The 22,490-nt window shown below is 43.9% G+C and overlaps 2 protein-coding genes across 5 annotated transcripts; one reads left to right on the top strand and one right to left on the bottom strand.

Annotated features, from left to right (window-relative positions):
* Window positions 1-438: 438 nt before the first annotated feature.
* Window positions 439-8,644, bottom strand: foxo4 (forkhead box O4). 2 transcript variants are annotated; one of them, XM_077577198.1, is made up of 4 exons: window positions 8,044-8,644; window positions 6,829-7,961; window positions 4,396-5,823; window positions 439-3,676 (listed from the first exon to the last, which is right to left on the bottom strand). In XM_077577198.1, exons 2-3 carry the CDS (start codon window positions 7,291-7,293, stop codon window positions 4,408-4,410), a joined length of 1,881 nt encoding a protein of 626 aa, XP_077433324.1. In that variant the 5' UTR covers window positions 7,294-7,961; window positions 8,044-8,644; the 3' UTR covers window positions 439-3,676; window positions 4,396-4,407. The 2 variants fall into 2 exon arrangements, with proteins under 2 accessions (XP_077433324.1, XP_077433323.1); XM_077577197.1 differs by having other exon boundaries at window positions 6,829-8,644.
* Window positions 8,645-9,825: 1,181 nt separating this feature from the next.
* ubl3b (ubiquitin-like 3b) lies at window positions 9,826-18,174 on the top strand. 3 transcript variants are annotated; one of them, XM_077577201.1, is made up of 7 exons: window positions 9,826-9,844; window positions 10,269-10,391; window positions 10,690-10,803; window positions 14,221-14,329; window positions 15,445-15,531; window positions 15,659-15,736; window positions 16,844-18,174. In XM_077577201.1, exons 3-7 carry the CDS (start codon window positions 10,777-10,779, stop codon window positions 16,894-16,896), a joined length of 354 nt encoding a protein of 117 aa, XP_077433327.1. In that variant the 5' UTR covers window positions 9,826-9,844; window positions 10,269-10,391; window positions 10,690-10,776; the 3' UTR covers window positions 16,897-18,174. The 3 variants fall into 3 exon arrangements, with proteins under 3 accessions (XP_077433327.1, XP_077433326.1, XP_077433325.1); XM_077577200.1 differs by lacking the exon at window positions 9,826-9,844 and having other exon boundaries at window positions 10,231-10,391; XM_077577199.1 differs by lacking the exons at window positions 9,826-9,844; window positions 10,269-10,391; window positions 10,690-10,803 and adding an exon at window positions 12,795-14,137.
* The last annotated feature ends 4,316 nt before the right edge of the window (window positions 18,175-22,490 follow it).

Raw genomic sequence — 22,490 nt, 5'->3', positions numbered from 1 at the left:
TATTCGCAAGCTGAGCTGTGATTGGTTGTTACTTGATACTGTGTAGATGTGATGTCATTGACAGCAAGTGGCAAATGCGTTTTTAAAAGTATGAATTAATGGGATATATGCCACGGAGGAGGCGGGGCTTCCGAGTTTCACACTCCAGCGCTGTTTCCGGTTGCTGTTTGCGACGTGTGGGCCGAGCACAAGGTGCTTGTGCTTCCGCCCTTGTGCCCCTCGGTTGCGCGTTCCCGACGACGGGTGCGAGTGTTGGAACTCGGTCAGCAGTGGCCGGAAACGGCGCTGATGTGAAACCCGGAAGTCCGTGGCATCTACCCCATTAATTATAAACTAAATATTAACTTTTTATTGCTGTAAACAAGTGAAGTATCCTTTAATTAAATAATAATTTTGATGGTGTCGTAAATGAAAACAAGCAACTTGAGGAAGGCCAAGTGGGTTAAAGCAGTTTATTGACATGTAAAGTTTCCGTTTTCGCATCTCGCTCGACTCGCTGAGGACGAGGAAGGAGAGCAAAAGTACTTATGGAGTTCAATCAAAAACAATCATCATCAACATAGTAACTGCTTTCTGCTCTCGTCCCGTGAAACTAGCTTCTAAAATACTGTGTGACGGGCGGGGGATCCAGGTCATCCAAAACATCATAGAAGGGGAACTAGTAGCTGAAGGGGATGAAAAGACCAAATGGAGATCAAGTACGAGTGGAGTGCGCACGCACGCATGCAGGCCAAGCAAAAGAACAGCAAAAGAAATCTGGAAAGCTTCCGGAGCATTCATTCCACATTCAGATTCTGCACTAGTACACACTTTGTCTTCACTAGTGCGATAATTCAGCACAATGACGGATATTGAATAAATGCTTTTCAATAATCCGCTACTGGAAGACATTTCAGCACACTAGTAGCACAACTAAACTTTACGTGATGCAAAACTGTGCACTACCAACGCTACTAGTGACACGCTAGTGGAATTTGAGCATGTCACACTGAAAGCTGACAAATAATCAACGGACATGGAACAAATGCTCATGAAGCCGTTTGAGCATTTATTCCATATGCTACTAGTGCGCTCAATTGTCTTAAGTGCATACTTGTACGTGGGTGCACTAGTAGAGTACGGAATAAATGCTGCAATTTGTCGCACGCGCACAGTTAACATTCCGTACATAAACTGATTGGGACTAGTTAAGTGAGCAGGTTGAGGACCTAATATATATGTATATAAGGAGAGCGATTCCAAACAAGCTTGATTCTTGCAGCTAAATAACTTTGAGCAAGGCCCTGTTATGCATCCAGAACGATTCGTAGCACCACTCCAAAGCAAATCGAGTGCTTTTCCACTTTTCTTTTTTTTTTTTAAAAACATTTGTTTAACCAAAAATCATTTTTAAACGAGTGAAATGATCGGTGAACAAACTGTACATGACCAGCAAATTAAATACACACAAAAAATAATGAGAACAATTTGCGTACACACTAGTAGCAACCTCATGCTAGTGTTTAACCTTGGCAGGAAGTGAAAAAGCCCCCCCCCCCCCCAAAAAAAAAGCTACAAGTGAAATGCATAGCAGGAGGTTTTTTTTTTTTAAAGATTTTTTTAAGAAGGTCTCAAAAAGCAATAAACAGTTTCCAGTCGCGGCAGAAAAACAAAAATAAATAAGTTTGTTTGTTTTTGCTTTTGTGGCATGATTGAGCTTGTTTTCTTCTTCTGAGCGACCCTGAGAGGTAACAGTTGTATGAGTCTTTTTTTTTTTTTAAAAATTACTGTTTCGTTTTGAGATGACGAATGTGGAAACGCTAGAAAAATACCCCAAAAAAACAAGAAAAAAGCTTTTATGTACACTGAGATACGGTGTGCCCCTTAAATGCCATGCAAATGTAAATGTTAGTGTTCCTTTGGTAAGGTTCGACACACACACACTCACAACATTCTACATGTGCGTCCATTTTTACAAAAATAAGTGTAGAAAAATTGCCGTTACAAATCTGAAAAATGCATCCTCTAATGTAAAAAAAAAACTGAAAAAATGATAAGTAGCATCACTTTATTATTTTCCATCTCTATTGTATATTAAAGCTATAACCAAATATATATATTTTTTATTTTGTTTGTTTTTTCAAGTTAGTGAGGGTATACGCCAAAATGGTAAAACCCTCCGTGGTTTTGTTGTTGCTAAAAAATTTCCTTCAAAATTGTCTTGATAAAATCTGCATAGCGCGTAGTTGTTGATGTGCAACGTGTGCATCGCGTGTCGAAATGTTTCAAACCAAAAGTAGAAAAAAAATCGGATGTCTGGTCCTGCTCGTACGTAAGTGCCACCAAAATGTTGACAACAAAATCCAAAATCAGGTAGCAACATTTGATAGGAAGCCAACCCATCACTTGTCGCCTATTTAACCTCAAATGCCCTATTTATTTATTTATAAAATTACACTTCATTTTATTAGTTCAACTGCATTTAAAAAAACAAAACAAATGCACCTAATAGCAACCCCATCTAAAAGCACGCAGGCCTCCTCGTTTTTCCTGCAGTACCAAGTCTGACCTGTGAGTGGCAGCACAGGACATGTAGACGAAGAAATCGCTGAAGTTAGGCTAACAGTTAGCTTTTCCGGTAACTTGAAGACGGTCACACACAAGAATTTGCCATCGGAAATATTCAACCGATTTGCGGAAAAGTGACGATCAATCGTACGAGTGTACCCAATTATCGTCCGCGTCAGTTTATTATTTAGGATAGTCAACCCCGATTGTTTTCTGAGAAGTTGGACACGCCCCACTCGGCACGTTGAATCTATTAGCGATGTCCGATGATCAGCTCTTTGCCAAATTTGATCGGAAGGAAAACTGCTAAAATACGGTATGATTATCACCCCGCTAAATCGTTTTTTGGGGAGTCCGTCACGCAGACCAACTCACGCGGCTTGAACTTTACACAGACGGATTTTCCATCGGAAATATTGAACAGGTTTAAGACGGGTGTTTTTGAGGTGTAAATGAATACACCTCACAGCACAAAACAATCTTTTGAGGTATTTGTTAATCGGGCCTTTTTCCCGACAATGATTGCGAAAGGGGGAAATCGCCAAAATGTGTCCTGATTATCGTTGTGTGCGCACCCCGCTTAAGTACGTTACACACCGCATGGAAGTCGAAACAAAAAAACAAACAAAAAAAACACATTACCCAAATTACAATTAGTGTTGAATCAGGAAGAAAAAAAGAAGAACAAAAAAGGAAGTCATTTATCGTCTCATGTGAGAAACGATGGTCGGCGTCCTCGTCCGGGCCTGCAGGCTCGTCCTCCTGCAGGGAAACTGGCCGCTCGTCACCACGCACGCACGCACGCACGCACGCACGCACGCACGCACAAGGTCCATCCAGAAGCCGACGTGGTTCAGCATCCGCCCGCCCGCCCGCAAGATGTTTGTGCGTCACATCTGGTCAAGTGGCAGGCGGACTTGAGGAAGTCTTGACGGAGAAAATGGCCGCAGCCATGTGATGAAAAACAACAAAATGGAGGAGGAGGAGGAAGGGGCGGGACTAAAAAGCGCGTGCATAGTCGACGGTTGCGTTGGCACGTGACGAGAGGCCGGTCCACATGGTTAGGCGGCGGGACTTTTTGTCCTCCCTGGGGGGGGGGCCACGTCGGGGAGGGGGGGGGTCTCTTCTCCTGGTGAGAAACATCAGGAGAAAATTTAGCTTTTTGGAGGAACGATAAACATGTTGACATGTCTAAATGCATCATTTCTTTTTCATTCTCAGCAAAAGCAGGAATTTTATCCAAGAGGAGACTAAGGGCAGATGGTTTACGGAGCATGAGCAAGTTACTAAGCAGGAGAACTAAAAGTAGATAATAGAGATTTGTATTTCTCAGTAAGGAGACAAACTGACCCAAGAGGAGATTAAGGGCAGCAAGAAAGCAGACGAAATATAAAACAATCACATAAATAACTTATCCAACAGGAGACTAAGGGTAGTGAGACAAGAACTGCTTCGGGGCAAAAAGGAGATGAACAAGGGCAAATGCTGGTTTTAACTTCTTGGGAGGGAGACCAATTTGTTCCAAATGGAGACTAAGGTCAGAGAGCACGATGGCAATTTTCATCCACGAGGAGACGAAGGCTAGAAAGGAACCCGAGCGCCAGCAAACAACAATCAAAGTTAAAAACGATGGCGTTAACCTTTCAAGAAGAAGACAAATTGAATCAAAGAGAAGACTAAAGGCAAACAGAAAACAAAACGTTGAAATGACATCCAAGAGGAGACGAAGGGCAGCAAGAAAATGGGGCACCAACAAGTAACAAAAACAAGGAGACAAAAGAGGGCAAATACTCGTCCGTACGGGGGCAACGTGAACCTAAAGGAGATGAAGGGCGGCAGTAACACTACCTGGCAAAGCCTTTAGCTGGGCACCCAGTTGTGGGCAGAACCCTGCGTGGTAGCGGGTCCGGCGTAGCCCTGCCCGGCGGGGCCGGCGAAGGGGTCGAAGTTGAAGTCGATGCCGTCCGCGTCCATGAGGTCGCTGTTGATGATGTAGTCCACGTCGCAGTCCAGGTTCTCGGTGAACATGTCCACGTCCAGGTCGGTGGGCAGCCGGTCCTGCGGCACCTGGAAGCAGGGCGGAGTCCCGAAGGGGCCCGCGGCCGAGGGGACGGCGTGATGCTGGCTGGCGTGATGCTGGGCGGCGTGCAGCACTTTCAGGCCGGGCATCGGCAGCGGGTCCTGCGACATGCCGGAGAGGATCATGCCCAGTCCGAGAGGAGCTTGCTGGTGCTGGTGCTGGTTCTGGTGCTGGTGCAGGTGGTGCTGCATGGGCGCCTGCACGCTCCGAGGGCTCACCGCGCTGGCCTCCAGGCCCTTGCCCAGCAACAGTTGGGTGGGTTTGGGCCTGACGCCCACCACCGGGGAGCCCAGGCCCATCAGGCCCGCCGGGGCGGGCGCCATAGGGTCCACCACCTGCGCCATGAGGACGTCGCTGGGAGGAGGCGAGTCGGAGGTGAGCAGCGCCTCCAGGCTGGAGGGCACGTGGGCGCCGTAGTGGGCAGCGGCGGTGCCGTGAGAGGAGTTGAAGAGTGAGTTGCCAAAGTCTTTCCCGACGGGCCCCACCGCGGGCTGGGGGGGCGTTTGAGGTGCCTGCAGCTGATGAAAGGAGGAGAAGGACGAGGAGCCGCGGGGCAGCAGGGTGGCGGCAGACGGCAGCGGGGTGGGCGGCGCCGGCGGGGCCGTGCTGGGACTGGCGCCGCCCTGCTGGCCGCTCATCAGGGTCAGCCCGTCGATCAGGTCCAGCTCCTCCATGAGGGTCTCGGCCAGCGTGGGCGTCAGGGCGCTGGCGGCGTAGCGGCCCAGCAGCCCGTCCTCGGGCAGGTTGTCGTCGTCCTCCTGGCCCGGCGCGATGGGCGACAGCCGCCCGCTCAGGGTGCTGGCGTTGGAGCTGGTGCGGGGCCGGAAGGACGTCCACATGTCGCCGTCGTCCAGGCTGCCGCGGGACGACGGGCTGCTGCTGCTCACCCCCCACTTGGGGAACTGCTGGGACGAGTTGGGGCTGTCGGCGCCGGCACCCGCTGGCCCTGCCGCGCCGTCGCCCTGCAGGGCCCCGCCCCCGCCGCCGCCGGCCCCCGCCTGCTTCTTGGTCTGCTTGGCGCGCATGCGGCTCTTCAGCAGCTTGCTGCTGTTGTCCATGGAGGCGGCGCGGCGGCGGGGGGCCTTGCCCGTTTTGCCCCCTTCGGGGTTGAGCATCCACCAGGAGCTCTTGCCCGTCGACTCGTTGTGGACCCTCAGGAACTTGTTGTGCAGCGACAGATTGTGGCGGATGGAATTCTACGAGGGAAAAAAACACATTTTTCACGGTGGCCACTCTTCAAATGTTCCCCGCGTAAAACTTCTCTGATTCATATATTCAGTTTTTGTTATTGTTTTTTTGGGGCGTCACCCTGTGCCATCTTGGTAGCAAGGAAGTATGTTGAAGTGATTTGAGGAGCTTCATGTAAAAACTCTCGCTACCAATAAACAATATTGAGGCGAGTTGAAGAGTTTCATGTGGTGCTTTTGTGTAGTGACGGGAAAATGAAGCCTCATGAAGCACCTGAGATATTTCCCTTTCACTCCTCGAGATGGTGCGCTTGCTTTAAAGGTTGAAGGCTAAAGCAATGGAAAGTAATTACATTTCCATTGCATCTTTAACCCAAGAATGCCCTCTAGAGTGCTATCACTCCTTTTCTGCCATTTTATGGCATCTTGGCGCCAAGGAACTGTGTTGAGGTGCCGTGAGGAGCTTCATGTAATGCTTTGCCGCCATCTTGTGGCCTCTATCGGCAATTGCGACTGTTTTTGTTTGGCAAATGTGAACGGATTATTGAGGGGAACACGTTGCACACCCAACTTGTAATTGGTGATAATCAATAAACAAATAAAAACATTTTTGTGATAGGTAAAGTTTTTTTAAAATATATTGTCCATTTTGCTTTATTGCAGTTTGCTGTCTGCAGTCGGGTCAGCATTGCAAATGGCGATCTGTTCTCAATTTTGTTGAAGGTAAATGCATAAAATAAAAATACTGTCTGCCACTGCCAGACAGTTAAAGAGTTGCACAAAATAAAGATGTTTGAATACAAACATTTTTTTTTAAGTGAGATCTTCAAAATTGATTTGACCTGAGCATAAAAACGCTGAATGGGCAATTTTTTCAGTAATTACAAGCGGACATACACTAGAACAAAACTTTTCTAACTGTACATTTCCCCCAAAACAAAAGTATTTTGTCAGTAGCTGGCCTCAAGCCAACAGTTGAGCAGCACTGTTGTTGTCTACCGCAAGTGGACTGACCTTCCACCCGGCCGAGCTGTTGCTGTCGCCCTTGTCCCGGAAGTAAGGCACCGTCTTCACCATCCACTCGTAGATTTGCGCCAACGTCAGCCTCTTGTCCGGCGAGTTCTCGATGGCCTGGCTGATGAGGTCGGCGTAGCTCTGGTTGCCCCACGCGTTGCGCCTGGACGAACCCTTGCGAGGTGTCACGCTGCCCACGGCGGGGTCGGCCGCCACCCCCGCCGCGGCGCCCACCGCCTTCTCCGGCTCGGACGTCGCCGCATGCTGCTGCTGCGGATCTGGCTTGTCGTCGTCAGCGGGGGGAGTCCCGGCGGCGGATTCAGCGCCGTCGGGGGCTTCCTGCTTCACGACCGAGATATCCGGCCGGGGCAGCGGCCACGTGCAAGAGCGGGGCCGGCTCTGCGGCTCAAAATCCGGGTCGATGGGCGGCGCTGGCAAGTCCTCCATGGCGATCCGCTCGTCCATCTCCACCTTTTGGCTACTTCCAATACACTCCAAAACACCGGAACTACTTACGACCCTCTAAATGTTTTTTATTCCAGGTAGGAAAAAAAACAATAATATACTGGGAGTAAACACTGGAGTCCTTAAAAAAAAAAAAAGGGACGTAATAATCTGGGCACACCAATAACTCCAGTTAATCCTCAGATTGGAGATTAGGGAACCCAAATAATCTCCTTAATACTAACTATCATAAACCTTCTGATTTATATAGGAGGAGGAAACGGGAGCGCCTTTGTTTGAAATAATCGTATGAATTTCCCCTATATGGATGAATAATCTACAAATAAAAAAAGGAAGCACTCAAAGTACCTTGAAGTAAAAAAAAGATTATTATTTTTTTAATCTACTAGCACTACTTTTAGTAGTTGCGAGAATTTGACAGTAAATGAATGAGTTTGTAAACAAAGTGATGTTGACAAGTGTTGCCACTACTATTTGCTCATGAGGGATTGTGGCAAGTATAATATATTATTAGATAGAAAAAAAAAAGAGCTCGTACTGTTTAAAAAAATAAATACATAAAAACAAAATCCAGTTAAAAAAAAAACCTTCAAACGACCCCTACCACTACACGCTGACAGTCCAGTCTGGGCCGAAATTGAAGACGAACCACAACACCAATTTGACCACTAGTGAGGGGAAAAAAACGTACAAAATGGTGGCTATTACTTAAAAAAAACACAACAAAAAAGGAAAATGAATTCTACTCACTAAGTGTACGCGACTACAAGAATCCAATCGACCGCGCAGTGTTGTTTTAGGCGTGCACAATCCGCCACATGTCGCCATCTGCCATGTTTGTCCACTCGTGGCGCCGCACACGATGCCACGGGAGGTGGTTACAAAACGCCTCCGACTCCGCCGCCCAGGCCCCGCAGCTCGCCGCGCCGGGATGCTTCCCCCGCGACGTCTTTCGTCTCGACTCCCAACAAGTGGCGGAATAAAGTAAGCCTGTTCGGCGGAGGCGTTCGAGTCCCCCCACCCGGGGGTGAGGCTTCCAACTTTTTTTTTGTGTGTGAAAAACAAGTCCGGGTAGCCCCCCGGTCACGTTAGCCGCTTAAGCTGCTGCTACTCCGGAGTTTGCAACGCGCCGAAAAGTCCGCCGAGAACTCGCCCAAAGTGGCCGTTTGGAGACAGCGGCGACTCGGATGGAAGTTGCGGTCGTCCCGGTGGTCCGACGAGGCTCTCCTCGGGTGTCTTGAATAGTTTGTTTGCGTTTGTTTTGTTTTGACTCGAGGCGAAGACTCCCTTCTGACGTCTGTTTACCACTGTCAAGTAAAACGCACTGCGCATGCGCCGAGGTGCATTTTGGGAAACTGAGTCTTTCGGCCGGGAAACGCGGCGTAAACAAAACTTGGACCTTTTATAGCGCCTTACGTAACCGTCCCAAGTTCCAGGTACGTACTGTCCACGCGCCCCAGTTAGGTATTAAGCGGTGGTCAGTAGCCAAAAGTGTACTTTAAGCAAGAGTAGCAGTAGAGTAACAAGGAAAACTAAAAAGTAGTCCTAAATTAGTAGGGTAAGAACATTCCGTGAAAAAGCTACCAGCAATTTTTGAGTAACTTGTGGTGTATATTTTATTTATTTATTTTTAGTCAGCATGAGCGTGGCCGTCAAATGGACAAAACATCAATCAAGAGTTTGCAAATTATTTATTGCCCAACAGTAATCACTCTACCAAAAAATAATAACACATTTTATAAAGTGATGAAAAATGGCAGAGTGTATACTCACTGTCATAGATTAAAAGTGTTTCTTCTAAAATAAAACGTATAAATGTATGTTGCAATAAAGCTACACTGACAAGTACAAATACGGTCAAATTAAGTACATGTAACAGATTAAATGCAGTGTGTTACTCTTGTAATAACGATGGACAAACAACACATTTTATCATCAAAAATGGTCATTTAACTTAATACATATAGAATTTGGGGGAATGAATCAACAAGTAGCAAAAATAGAAAATAGTCACACTGTACTTAAAAAGAAGTACAGATACTTGTTTTTTGTGTGTGTGTTTTTTAAAAGTCTCAATTAAAAATAAAATAGTGATTCCACTTCTCCTTTATTGAATCAAAAAGTAAAAAATAAAAATACATTGAATTGAATGCTGTTTGATTTTAATCAGTGAAATTTTCAACTGCGGTTGACTTTACCTTTTTAGATATGTGTTTTTTACATTATGAAGTCAGCTGTGCCAGTAACGAGCCTGTTTTGATCCAGCTATTAAGTACATTTACTATATCTGTTTTCAAATGTAGTTAGGGACAAGGAGACAAGTAAAAAAAAAAAGTTTGAGGAAAGTACAGATTGCTAACTTAAGATTTTCCCACTGCTCAATGTATCACGTTTTACTGTTGATTCTCACCATACCAACCCCACAAATATTTTGGGACAGCGACTGTATGGGAGGGGACAAATTGTGCTCCATGTTGGTTATTGTTTACCTGGCTGGTATCACATTTATAATGTGTGACGGGCTACAGCACAATCCTAAATACCAGTGCTAGTAAGTACAAATAATTTGTGATTCAAGTAGATCAGGTATCATCTGTAAGCGGGCAACTAATTATTTATGTTTGTGTTGATTTATTTCAGATTTTTTAACTTGTTTTTTTGTATGTGCTGATTTTGTTTTATATATATATATATATATATATTCATAACTTAGTCTACTTTTTATTTGAAATGAAAACTGTTATATCTCATTAAGATAGATTCCCCTCGCTACTTTTAATCTAATTTATTATTTTATAGAATGAATCATTGAGTGTGTGTTTTGCCACCTCTGCTACTGCTAATTATTGTACTGTATGCCAATTTTGATGAATTGAGAATGAACAGTCGTCGCGTATGAACGTCATTTCCCAGCGTGCCTTGCGGCTGTTTTGTGTTTACAATCAGCTGACATCCGGCGTCTTCCCGTCCATTAGCCGACGAGCTTCACATTCGGCTTGATCCAGCTGCACTCGAAAATTTCCGCCGTAAGAAAAGCGCCACTCGATGATTGTTCCACGCTGCTGAATGCGCATTTTGACGGCCGTCGTCAAATGCAGGTGAGCTCGACGTCAAGCAAATTGACTGCGTATATTTTGCATGTAGCCACTTAGCTTCCTAATATCCAGCGGCGGCTGGTTTGGCGTAAGCTAATGCTAACATTAGCCCCCCCCCCCCTTCCTTCGGCTCACTTCGATGGGCTCGATTTTGTCAGGAGCTTCGCGACAGCCTGACGTATTTATGTCATATATTTGGATTGAGCAAGTGCTTGATATGAGCGACGCCGCCTTCCGCACAATTGATGCCGTGCAGTTGCGGCGCTTGTAAACGCTTCCTCCGTGGTGTTGTTTGTGTCAGGGCTCTGGCCCCGACTGCTGCAGCTGAAGCACGCCCGTCCTGCTCGCTCTCTGCTCCGGCTACACTGCCTCGTCTCCTCGCTGAGCCATGAGCACCCACCGGGACCTCGACATGGTCAGTCAGCCTCTCCTCTAAATGTACTTAGCGATTTGCACTCAATGTTCCACACCATATACCTTATCACCATGACGTCACACGCTGGAAAAAGTCGAATCCTTCTCAGTTGCCTTCACTGGTAAACAAACCATTCTGTCATTTGACCGAGGCAGAAGGAAGCGTGTCCGTGTCAACCAGATTCTGAATCTGAATTACCAGCACAGTTTTTTTTTTCTTTCTTCGTTTCGCCATCAACAGTCAGCTGCAAATTCAGCCAAAATCTGCGTCTAAACGTCACTTCCGCATACCAGGTCACCAGGCCAAGCAGCGGCATCCAACACCGGCCGACCATGTTATGGTCCATTGATTGGCTAAGGTTGAATGACTGCTCCAACAATTGCTTTGGACGGGCATTTCCGAGTGACACATCAAGGGATGTTTTGCAGTCAAATTTGTATCTGAATGTCGAAATAGCAGCTGAATGTTAAATTTCCAGCTGAATGTTTAATTTGCAGCTGCATGTAAGTTGAAATAATTGAATGTCCAGACAAATGTTGAATTTTTGACGCTGTCAACTCAAGGGATGGACACTGCGTACTGCTGGGTTTCTTTCTCTGATAGTAAATGAAAATGACCCATATAAAAGCTGAGAATATTTTTTTTTTTTTGCCAGAACTGATTCCCCTTGTACAGTACATCATCCTAACTTCTATGAGACGCCTGTGTCAGTTTCCATCCATCCATTCATCCATCGGTGCCATAGTGTTGACATTTGATGTTTATCTCCTCAATTTGAAGCCGTTTTTGTCTCGTGTCGGAGGAAGGCGTGTGGTTGGGCAGACGTGTGGTAGTCCGCGCTAACGGATTAGCCAATGTCCGTAAACACTTAGCCGAGACGGCGACTGCTGCCCCCGTGAACGCCATCTGTCTAATCTCAGTTAAAACATTGCCCTACTTTCCTTTTAAGGTTGGGACGCCCATTGATTGTACCCCGGTTGGCGCTAATTCCTGACCGCGGTGCCCCCTGTTCCCGAATTGGCAGCACACACATCAATGTAAAAGATAGCTTTTGGTCACTGGAACGGCTATTTGTCCCCTGGGAAGTGTTCAGTTGTCATATTTGCTAAATAAGTGAGCTCAGGATTTCACATACACACAAACATATTATTAAGAGAAGAGAAAGATGCCATCCTTTATTGTACGCTGTAAACATTGTCAAACAAAATGTGTGACTGAAATGCAGCTTGTTTGCTTTTTCAAATGATGATTTAGTAACTTTTAGCTGGAAATGTTTACAAAATCAAAAAATCATGACTATTATTTGTTAAGGTGAAAATGTGTTGAAATGTGTTTTTTCACAGGCGTGCTTTAATTTAAAAAAAAAAAAGTATGGCTAATACAGAAAGAAAATTGTCATTAAAAATGAAGTGTTCATTTGTTTTGATATTCTCATCAATGTCAGTCTGTGCTTAAATTGCTTAGTTTTTTTAATGTCATTCAAGTAAGTGAATGCAAGTACATTCAAGATGATGGAGGCTTTAAAAACAAACAAACCATAATTTCATTCATATAAACCCATTAAAATATGATAATGGGAAGATTTGTTGTATTTGGCACCCTGAAATGTGTTGAACTTGTCGTAAAAGGTGCATTAATCCTTAATGACGTCGGCCGCCTCGTCCAGTCCATAAGCGCGACTTTATAGATGTGCTCCCATTAGCTGGGTTGCTGCGGGTGTTTTTTAGGAAAATGTAAGGCTATCAAGAGTGGCTAAGCCTTTGAGAGCTCCGGTAGCCCCTCATTATCATGATTAAAAAAAAAAAAGTCATTTCGAACAGCGTTTGAAGGATTTGATGTGCGGGCCTTTGGATTGGAGAGCGTCAAGGACGCCGGCGATGTAAGATGTTGCCACGGGAAACGGGGCAGATTGGAGGTTGTTTTCATTTGAGGGTGGGGGGGATGAAAGGGCCGGGCGGGGAGGGGAAGCTCGTTAATATGACATGGGTATGTAACCCCACTTTGAGGTTATTCGGTTCACGGGGGGGGGGGTCACGTTGGGGGCCGCGTCGTATTTGTAAACAGATCAGAGAGCGGGATTGCCCTGCGCTGACGTCACACCTCCCGCTTAAAAGTCTCTTTGTTCTCACTTTGCTGCTTTCTTGACGCTAACAAAGCGCGCGGAATTTGACACAATTTGCAGGGTTTCCGCAGGTCATTCAAAAGCATCGAAACTCATTGAATGTGTTTTGATCAAATTAAGGTCTTAAATGGCATAGAAGCATTAAAAAAAAAATGTCGAGAGGCAGTAAAAAAATTCAATACAATTGTTGTTCGTGCTTTATTTGATAGACAACGTTGTGCAATTTAGCAATAATAAATGCGATTCATTTTTTTTTATTTGTGGCGACTGGTGACTATTTGTATTTGTCAGCTTCACGTTCCAAATATTTGCTCTGAACTTGAAAAGAAAAACTGCGACTTTATAAAGTGGCAGATTTGCGAGGAAAAAATCTCAGAAATTGACAAGAAATCCACGTGGCGTTCTACTCGACGGTGCAAATACGTTTCGGTCTGACGTTATTACGTCACAATATATATCATGTTAGATTGCACAGCTGTATTTGTGATCGGTAAAATGGAAAAGGACAAGATCGGCCCTGATTTCTGATGACGGGCTCGGATGGGGACGACCCTATTTAAAGTTTTGAAAATATTCCGTAGTGCCTGTTGTCAATCTCTCGCAGTCAAGAAATGAGAAACTTGGTTAACATCGCTTTGAGGAAATGAAAACTTGACTTGCCAAGATTTGAACCCTGAACCTCTGAACTATGAAACAGACGTGCTAACCACTAGCGCACCGTGATGCCTCAGAAATAATTGTTCATGTGACGTCGGCCTCAAAATGTTTGCTCTGTTTAGTTGCAAACGCGTGTTTCTCATTTATATTCCCTGCCGGCTTTTGGAGTTCCGGCTGCATATTTGAAAACCTTTTAAAGCAGGAGTCCCCGTTCTATTTTTAGTTCTTTGTTCCAGCTTGTTGCTTAGTGGGACAACTCCCACTTAACCCCCTCCCATGCACACGTGCACCCCCACCCCACCTCTTTGCCATGCACTGGCCATGCAAATTTAATAAGATGGCCCAGAGCTGTCTGGGACACCTGCGGTTATCGCATTAGACCAACAGACAGACGGACGGATGAATGGACGCACGGAGGCCCCGCCCCTTCTCTCTGGCGGCATCTGGCAAACGCCGCTCGCTCACTTGGGCGCGGCGTCAGAAGGGTGGAGATCTCATTTGAGCGGAATGCTTGTCTCCTCGCGGCCCCCCACGTGTCCCCCCGTGCCGGCCGAGGTTAGAGGTGGTGGCCCGGATCCACCAAGGATTTATTCCCGTGACGTGATGATGATGATGATGATGATATTTTGATGTCTCAGGTGCACCTCCGCCTCATCCTGGTCAGCGGGAAAACGCAGGACTTCACCTTCTCGCCAAACGACTCGGCCACGGACATCGCCAAGCACGTGTTTGAAAACTGGCCCACGGGTGAGCAGCGGTCCAAATGTCATGTTTGCAAAGAATACGCCGCAAACTAGCATGAAAGTCAATGCTAGGTCAAATGATGCTAATGGAGCTCCCAAGAGCAAAGTTAAGAAGGCGCTGCTTAACTTTGCTACCCCCCGAATGAGTTCGCCAATACCTTATTTGGTTATGCCGATTTTTCAATTAATTTACCAGTTGAAACGCAAATACGGCCGACGTGACATCAACCAAGTCATCGTAGCATCGACTTTTCAACTCAAACTTTCACTCTGCCTCGGTCAAATGACCCGGAAGAGTTTGTTTACATGAAGTGTTGGCTGCGCGTTTTGTTCCCTGACATCTTGCCGACATGTCCTGTGAGGTCTCCGTTTAAGCATCCGTTTCGCCGAGGACGCGCAAATTGACTGTCGTCTTTACAGCTGTAATTCATTTGACCCGTTCTAAACTTTTGAGTGTGTTTATACTTTTTGCACTACTTGTTGAAATTTGGAAATGGAGAATGACAAATGGCACAATACGTGTTTGATCCTCAAATGGAACAATAACATTTGCCTCGCCTGTTTTTACACATTGTAAATAATTAGACTCCGTTAATATTTCTCTGTTAACATTAGAAAAAGATCGTTATGATTTTTTTTTTCAGGGCGGAAAGCGACACCAATTATTAGTATTCAAGGAGATTGATAACCTGGAGCCAATATTCATTTTCAGTAAGAGGGAAAATATTGGTGTTTAAAAAAAAAAAAAAAAGAAAGAAAGAAATGTCAATGACTTTTTAGATTTGCAAAATGTAGATGAAAAAAAAAACTTAGACAATAGATATCTTTGTTTTGAAAATGTCACAAAAGGCTCTGCAGCTCGTACAGTAAATACGTTTTTTCAAAAGAACTGAAATGTTCAACTTTGACCTCTCTTTGTCCGCCAAATATCGGTCTATCCCTAATTAACAATTTTACCGTATATGTATATTTTTAAAATTCATTTTTTGTTTTTTAAGCCTGGGTAGTTTTAAGGTGTTCATGATATTTTTTATGAATATCTGAATTATTAAAGAGTGAGCAAATGTCTCCATGTGGATCGTCTCAACTATCCGTTCCATCTTTGTGTTTGCCGATCAGGATGGGAGGAGGAGCAGGTGAGCAGTCCCAGCATACTGCGCCTCATCTTCCAGGGACGCTTTCTTCACGGCAACGTCACCCTCGGAGGTGACCATTTCTTAAACCGCAAAAAAAAAAACGTTCCCTGCTTTGTCCTCAGCCGTTTTTTTTTCCCTCTTTCTGACCCTGAGCTGAAAGATGACAAAATCACCAGCGTTTTTTCGTTTCCTTGCAGCGCTGAAGTTGCCGCCGGGCCGAACCACCGTCATGCACCTGGTTGCCAGGGAAACGCTTCCTGAGCCCAACTCGCACGGTAAGCACGCAAAATGGAGCGGCGCGCTCCGTGCTGGACTTAATTCCCGGGTTCCGCGTCATCGTCAGCCGAGCTCTCGGCGCTGCTCATGACTTGATCTCGTTTCCTTATTTGCACCCTCGCGGGTCTTCTTATCCTCACTTGAACCTCATCTCAGCCCACCGGAGACGCCAACACTCGGGGAGAGACAACATCGCACAGTCGCAAAACACACGCAAGGACTTGTCATTTTGTAAAGATTGTAAATATTGAACATGTTTAACGTTGATGATTGGAAGCCCTGGAAGAAGAAGAAGGAAAAAAAAAACACCACAGAAGAATCGCTTAGGCTAATCTTCAGATGATAAACATAATAGCGATCTATCTTATTTTTAGCAAAACTAGTGATAGACCAATATTGTTTTTTCAAGGCTGATATTGATGATTAGTCGTCAAGGAGGCCGATAAGTGATATTTCAAGCTGATATTCATTTGCGGTAAGAAAGAAAATATTTGCGTCAAAATGTAAAAAAAAAAAAAAAAAGGCGGGAAGAAAAAAATGTAAGAAAGTAACTTTGTTGAAATGCTTTTAAGCGCGTTTGTCAAAACAAATTTGAATTTCAAGTGTTCTAAACTTTGGAGGTTTTTGTTTTAATTTTAAACATAAAGAAAAGACAACTTTGTTTAGAAATGAAAACAAAAAAATTGCAGGGAGCTGTCGGCGCCGTCAGAATGTGTTCAACGAAATGAAAAAACCAAGCAAGTAAATAGCTTTGTAAAGTTTTCCAACATTTCAACTCCGACATGCAACAGCTGCGCTTTTATTTTGCCTTGTTGAAATTACATCGAAAGTTGGGATTCTTCCAAAATGCTGCTCTTGTATTTAAACTTTTCTGTTTGTTTGAATTGTGTGTGCGTGTGTGTGTGTGTGTGTGTGTGTGTGTGTGATTATTGCTGATGAGGTGTTTTAATTTCCCGCCGGGGACGAATCAAATATCTCTCCATATTTATCTCCCAACCGAGCACATTTAAGATCATTTCTTTGATCGGCTGTGCGGAAAATGAAACCAAACGTTGCCACGACGACGGTTTCTCAATCTCACTCGTTGTCGTCTGCTTTCTTTTTAGGTCAAAGGAACAGAGAAAAAACCACAGAGAGCAATTGCTGTCTCCTCTTGTAAGGAAAGAACCCTCGCCGACACCCTTACATAAATACTGGATCTATAACTACACACACACACAAACATGCACACACACACACCTCCTCCTCCTCTTGTCCGTCGTCTTATCAGCGGTGGACTAAATCACTGGAAATCTAGTTGATGTTTTTGTTTTGTTTTTTGTCCTGTAGGCGGCTTTTTTCCCCCTTTTTTTTTTTTTGGTGCCAACGTATCCACACAAAACACTTTGAAAACATCAACATTTGTGCCCTCACTTGAACTGCTGGACAAACACACACACACACACACACACACCCGGTTGCTTTTGTGGATCCCCAACTCTGACTGAACGTTGTTAACCCCTTAATGCACTTAACCAGTTTCATGGCAAGTGTGTGTTGTTCTTCATCCTCCTCCTCCTCCATGGAGGTTATTTTCGCTTCATCGGCGGAGCAAACGAAACTTGTGCCATCTTCTCCTTCATCCCACGTTTCTGCCTCAGCACCGGCGGCATCTGTGCCATGAAAATGTTTCTTTGTTTGGACCAATGGAAATGGGTTTGGCGCTGGGGGGGCGGGGGGGGGGACACAAATTCAGAAAAGAACTTTCAAGAAAGGAAAAAGGCGCAAAAGGGAACACACTGTGGCTTCCGAGTCACAACAGGCCAGTCCAGTTGAAGATGAATAATAATTTTTATTTTTTGGGGGGGGCGGGGGGGGGGGGTTGTTGCGGGAATGAATTTTTGTGGATTTGCCCTCCCGTTTATTTGAATGCTGTCTCTACTTCTCGTTTGCCTTTTATCGTGGAATTCAGTAATATCATTAATATTGAAACTGAAATATATCGATTTTTATCTCGTGTATAGGTATTTGTGTGCGATTGTGTGTGTGCGCGCGTACGATTGTTGCTTGGGGGGGGGGAGAACGGCGACAAGCTTTGCTAACAGGTGGGGAAACTTTTTTTTTTCCGTTTTCGAGTGTCATTGTGATCTTTTTTTTGCCACCGCTATGAACTCTCGTCATGTACAAACTAACATCTGTCAGCGCGCGTATGATCACGTGATCAATCTTGAAATAAGGCAAATGCCCCGCCCACTTTTTACTCTGGAGAAAATCTTGAACGGCTGCCTTGTGTCTCCTCTCTCACGTCATCTGTTTTGTACTTTCATTCATAGGCTGTCTTTCAAATGGTTGACTTGGTGTTCTAAGTATTACGATGACCTCCAAATTTAATGGCATATTGTATAGAAGTGTGAATATTAATAATTATAATAAAAATAATGAATTCTGTCTGAAATGATTTCCTCTCACATGCAGCAAATGCTTTCATTTTATTTAAGAACGGTTTTAGAGCTGTTAGATGCCACCTTTTTTTTCAGACTGAACTGGCCAGAGCCGTTGATGCGGTACTCTACGCTGTGATTGGTCAACTGCTGGTCACATGACATATGGACGCCATCTTGTTACTGCATATATATATTTATATTTGTGACCGATTTAGCATGGCCATGCTGCTTAGAAAATTACATTATGATGAAAACTTGTCGAAAAGGCAGCTGAGATGTTTGCTGTCAAGTGGCTTATGAAATATTGCCTTAAAGTAATATTTACCTCTCACACAATACAACTCACACCAAGACCTTTCACACTCACCGAAAATCTTCTCAAACACCAGAAAAACTCACACAAATCCTCTTAGATTCACCTAAGTACCTCTCACATAAATTGAAAATCATCAAAACACCTCTCTCACACAACCCAAACAATCTCAACCCCCCCCAAAAACAAAAGTAAAAAAAAAAAAAAAACTACCATTCACCCCCCCTAAAAAAAGAACTTGGATGCATCTAAACACTTTTCACACCGAATTATCTTACACTCACCCAAAAAAGCTGACGAAAAAAAAAAAATCTCTCACACTCACCCAAGAAGTTTTTGTGTGAGAGAGATAGAAGTTATTTTTGCGCCGTACGGCAGCGCCTGTCGCTCCAGCACACGCCGTCAAGTCGTCTCCCTTTGCACATCCATCAGCACATTTATGGGTGAGTGCACCACCATTTTTTTTATTTTTTAAATATACTTCAATGTACACTGATGAGAATTTTCGAAAACTGGTGCGACAGTAAAGAAAAAGATCAGCTGACTGCCGTCAAGTGGACTCGCTTTCAACGCTTCCCGCCAATGGACGCATCGTCGGAGGGTGAGTTGACTTTTAATTTTTTGGGTACCAAACTTTTATCGTGCTCAACTTTTTGTGACGGTAGCCTGGCGGTTAATGCGTCTGTCTCGCATTCAAGAGGTTCTGGGATCAACTCTGGGTTGTTTGCATGCTGGCGCTTCCGGGTAGTCCGTCGTCGTCGTCTCACGTTCCAAAAATATGTTGGCTTCATTGAACACGCTTTCTCCTTCAGTGTCGACAGAGATAGGAAACGCATTCACATGCTTTTTGGCGCCAACATTTATTTTTATTCTCCCCATTTTTTTGTCTGTTAACAACTTCCGTAATTGTAAATATTTGTCCACATTCCCACATTTGAAATCTTTCCACAATTCTCCACCGATTCAAACTTTTCCAACTTCAAAATCTTCCAAGAATTTTGCTCATTTTATTTATTGAATTTATTTGCGTGAAAGGGACAATGCACATGAATACAATACAAATGAATACAGACAGAAAAGTTTTTTTTGTATTTGTACTGAAAATATTGCCTCAGCCTGCTAAGGGAATACAGATGGAAATTATCATCTGACATATTACATGTAAATGTTCATGAACCCTCATTAAATGAAGTACAATCAATAAAACTGTACAAATGTAAAAGAGAAAGAGGTGCCGCAGTCATGCACACGAACCCTCCTCACTAACTTTTTAAATGAGATTCTGATGAATTCATGACGTCATTGCCCAATTTGTATTTATCACACAATTCCACGTTTTATGCACAAATGTCGAGGTGTAGTTTTCCTTCTTGTCCTCAAGGTGGCGGTAAATGTCAAAGGAGCACATTTGACAATTCTTGTAAATTCAGACATCGTCTTCATCACGTCATTGGCCAAATGTTCCCACTTCATACTTTCAAACCATTTTCAGCTGTTTTATTCCCCCCCCCCCCCCCCCACACACACACACACCCCTCCAAAAATCCACTTGAACAAACTAGTGTTGATTTTATCAGCCCTTTTTAAATTTAGCCTCAGTTTTAGTCCAACCTCAATCACATTTGTTAGTTTTTAGAACAGTTGGTCAACCTCATCCTGTTTTTATTTAGTCACCTTTTAGTCGACTATAAGTCGAGCATTTTAGTCTTTATTTTAGAACAAGAAAACATCATTTTATTAGTGTAATTTTAGAAACTGTCAACATTTAAGTCTAGTTTTAGTTAGGACAATCATTTCACCCTTTTTACATTTTTTTTTGTCAGCAGCTAATATTGAAAAACGACTTCACATAAAATGTTCTCTCGTTTTTTTACTTATTTATGAAAAACAACTTCACACACAGTTACAGTATATCAACACGTGGCAATTATGACTCCATGCTACAAGCTAGCATTCGTTAGAAATCAACATTGTTTGAACCTTAGCCTATAGCTGTTGCATTCATGTTACGTTGCATTTGCTAGCTGCAGATTTCAAAGGGGGGGGGGGTCACTGTGTCACATGACAGGATTTTACAAAACCATCATTTTCGTCTCGTTGTTGTTCGTTAAATAACATTTCCATAGATTTTAGTCTCCAGTCTTTATTAAATGAGCAAAACTTTCCTCTCATCTTTATTAGTTGACGAAAATGTATACTGATTTAGTCCCGATTGTTTGTTCACGAGGGTGCGAAGCCTTTTCTGGGCCCGACTTGACATGTGGTGTGCTGATTGCCATTTAACATGAATTTGAAAGTGATTTGTTAATTCTGAACACTAAACACACATTTTGGCTGACTTATGTGCGAAAGTAAACATCCAACTTGGCACGCGAGACATTGAAGTCATCCTTGGATTGTTCATGAAGGAGAGAAAAAAAAAAAGTCTGCATTTTTGAGCCCTCCAAAATGCCTTCAATGCTGCAACTGTGGTTGATTATACAACTGAGGAATGATAAAATAGTCCTCTCTCGTGATCATTTTCATATGCTCGTAATGGTCAAATATTCAACAAAAGAATCCTTGGCAGTTAGAAAAGTGCCTTAAAAACATCAATCCGGTCTTGCCAGACACATTTTTGTGTTTGGTTGAAGGATCGTCATCGGACGCTGCTAGATTTAGGATGGAAAAGAAGGCAATTCTTCACGGGATTAAGATTGATGTTTTTCTTCTTTGCTGCTTCTGAACATTTTCTTATCTGGCAGATATGAAAAGCAGCTGTGAACACTTGCAAAGTACGCACACACACACACACACACACACACACACACTCAGGTCTTCTGTATGGAATGTGTTGTGCATTCATGTGTACACACAGATTCATAACATCTGGATTTTTATGTATTTAATTTTTTATTTAATTGTACATGTGACGTTTCCCGAATTTGTCCGCATGTCGTGTGTCAAGTCTTTGTACAGGAGGCCTCCCAGTCGATGCAATTGCCCATATATGGACGTTGAAGGTCTCCAGCTGTAGGAGCCCCATGTTTGATTCGTTTTGACCTCCAAGCACTAGGGGGCAGTGTGGTTTGTTTGCTTAGCGTGTTACTGATTGGGGAAGCAAACCATTTTCGACGGGTGTTATCTTGTATTTTTGGCGTTAATGTTGTTACTTTTGATAGTTGTGAATTAAGAATTAAATGTCAATTACAATCAAAAGAGAATTCTGTTTTTTGTTTGTTTGTTTTTTTACAAGAAGTCAAAATTAAACAGGAAGTAGCCACAAGTATAGCAGACAAGTGGTGGTGGACAAAACCCTACACGGCAACCAAATTTGACTAAGAACTCATTATCCTGTTAAGCATGTTTGTGGTTGGTTCCTTTTTTTTAAATGTATTTTTTTTTCAGCTTTTTGTATTAAGATCCGATAGAAGAAATGCAAGCGCGGCGTCGTGTGTGCATCCCGGCGTCAGTAAGCGACGAGTGACACGTGAGATTTGACTTGGCCAGTGTGAAAACACACACGTACTCATGCAGAGCCAAAATGAACCCAGCGGGGTGTTAACAAAGCGCTCGTCGTCTTCATCGGGAGACGCACAGTTTGCTTTTGTGTCGCTTTCTTCAACTTGCGACGAAGCCCCAAAATAAAAGAATCCGAAAGGAAGCGACGCGCGTTGACACAACGCTCGTCCTCGGCGAGCTTGTTTTTGTCGTTGACGTCGGCCCCACTGCTTATTGGATCATGTTGAACGGACGCCCGCTGGGAGATCAGTCATGTGACATCATCGCAGACATTTTCTCACTTTGGAATCAAACCTCACAAGTAGAAAAGATCATTTGTTGTTCAATGACGCTTAGAATGGGAATGTTGGATTAGATAACGGCGTTTATTCACACTATCACCGCGCCAAAGAAAGGAGATAAAGTTACTTTCCAAAACCATCCACAACATGTCAAAGTCTGCTATAGAGAGAGCATGGATTTTTTTTTTTTTTATATACTTGCATTCCATCCACACAATTTAACAAATTAAAAGGA

Source organism: Vanacampus margaritifer, chromosome 10 (assembly GCF_051991255.1).
Source record: "Vanacampus margaritifer isolate UIUO_Vmar chromosome 10, RoL_Vmar_1.0, whole genome shotgun sequence".
In the NCBI taxonomy this organism is placed as follows: Eukaryota; Metazoa; Chordata; class Actinopteri; order Syngnathiformes; family Syngnathidae; genus Vanacampus; species Vanacampus margaritifer.
The sequence above is the reverse complement of the archived record's forward strand: the minus strand, read 5'-3'. Positions and strand labels throughout refer to the sequence as shown.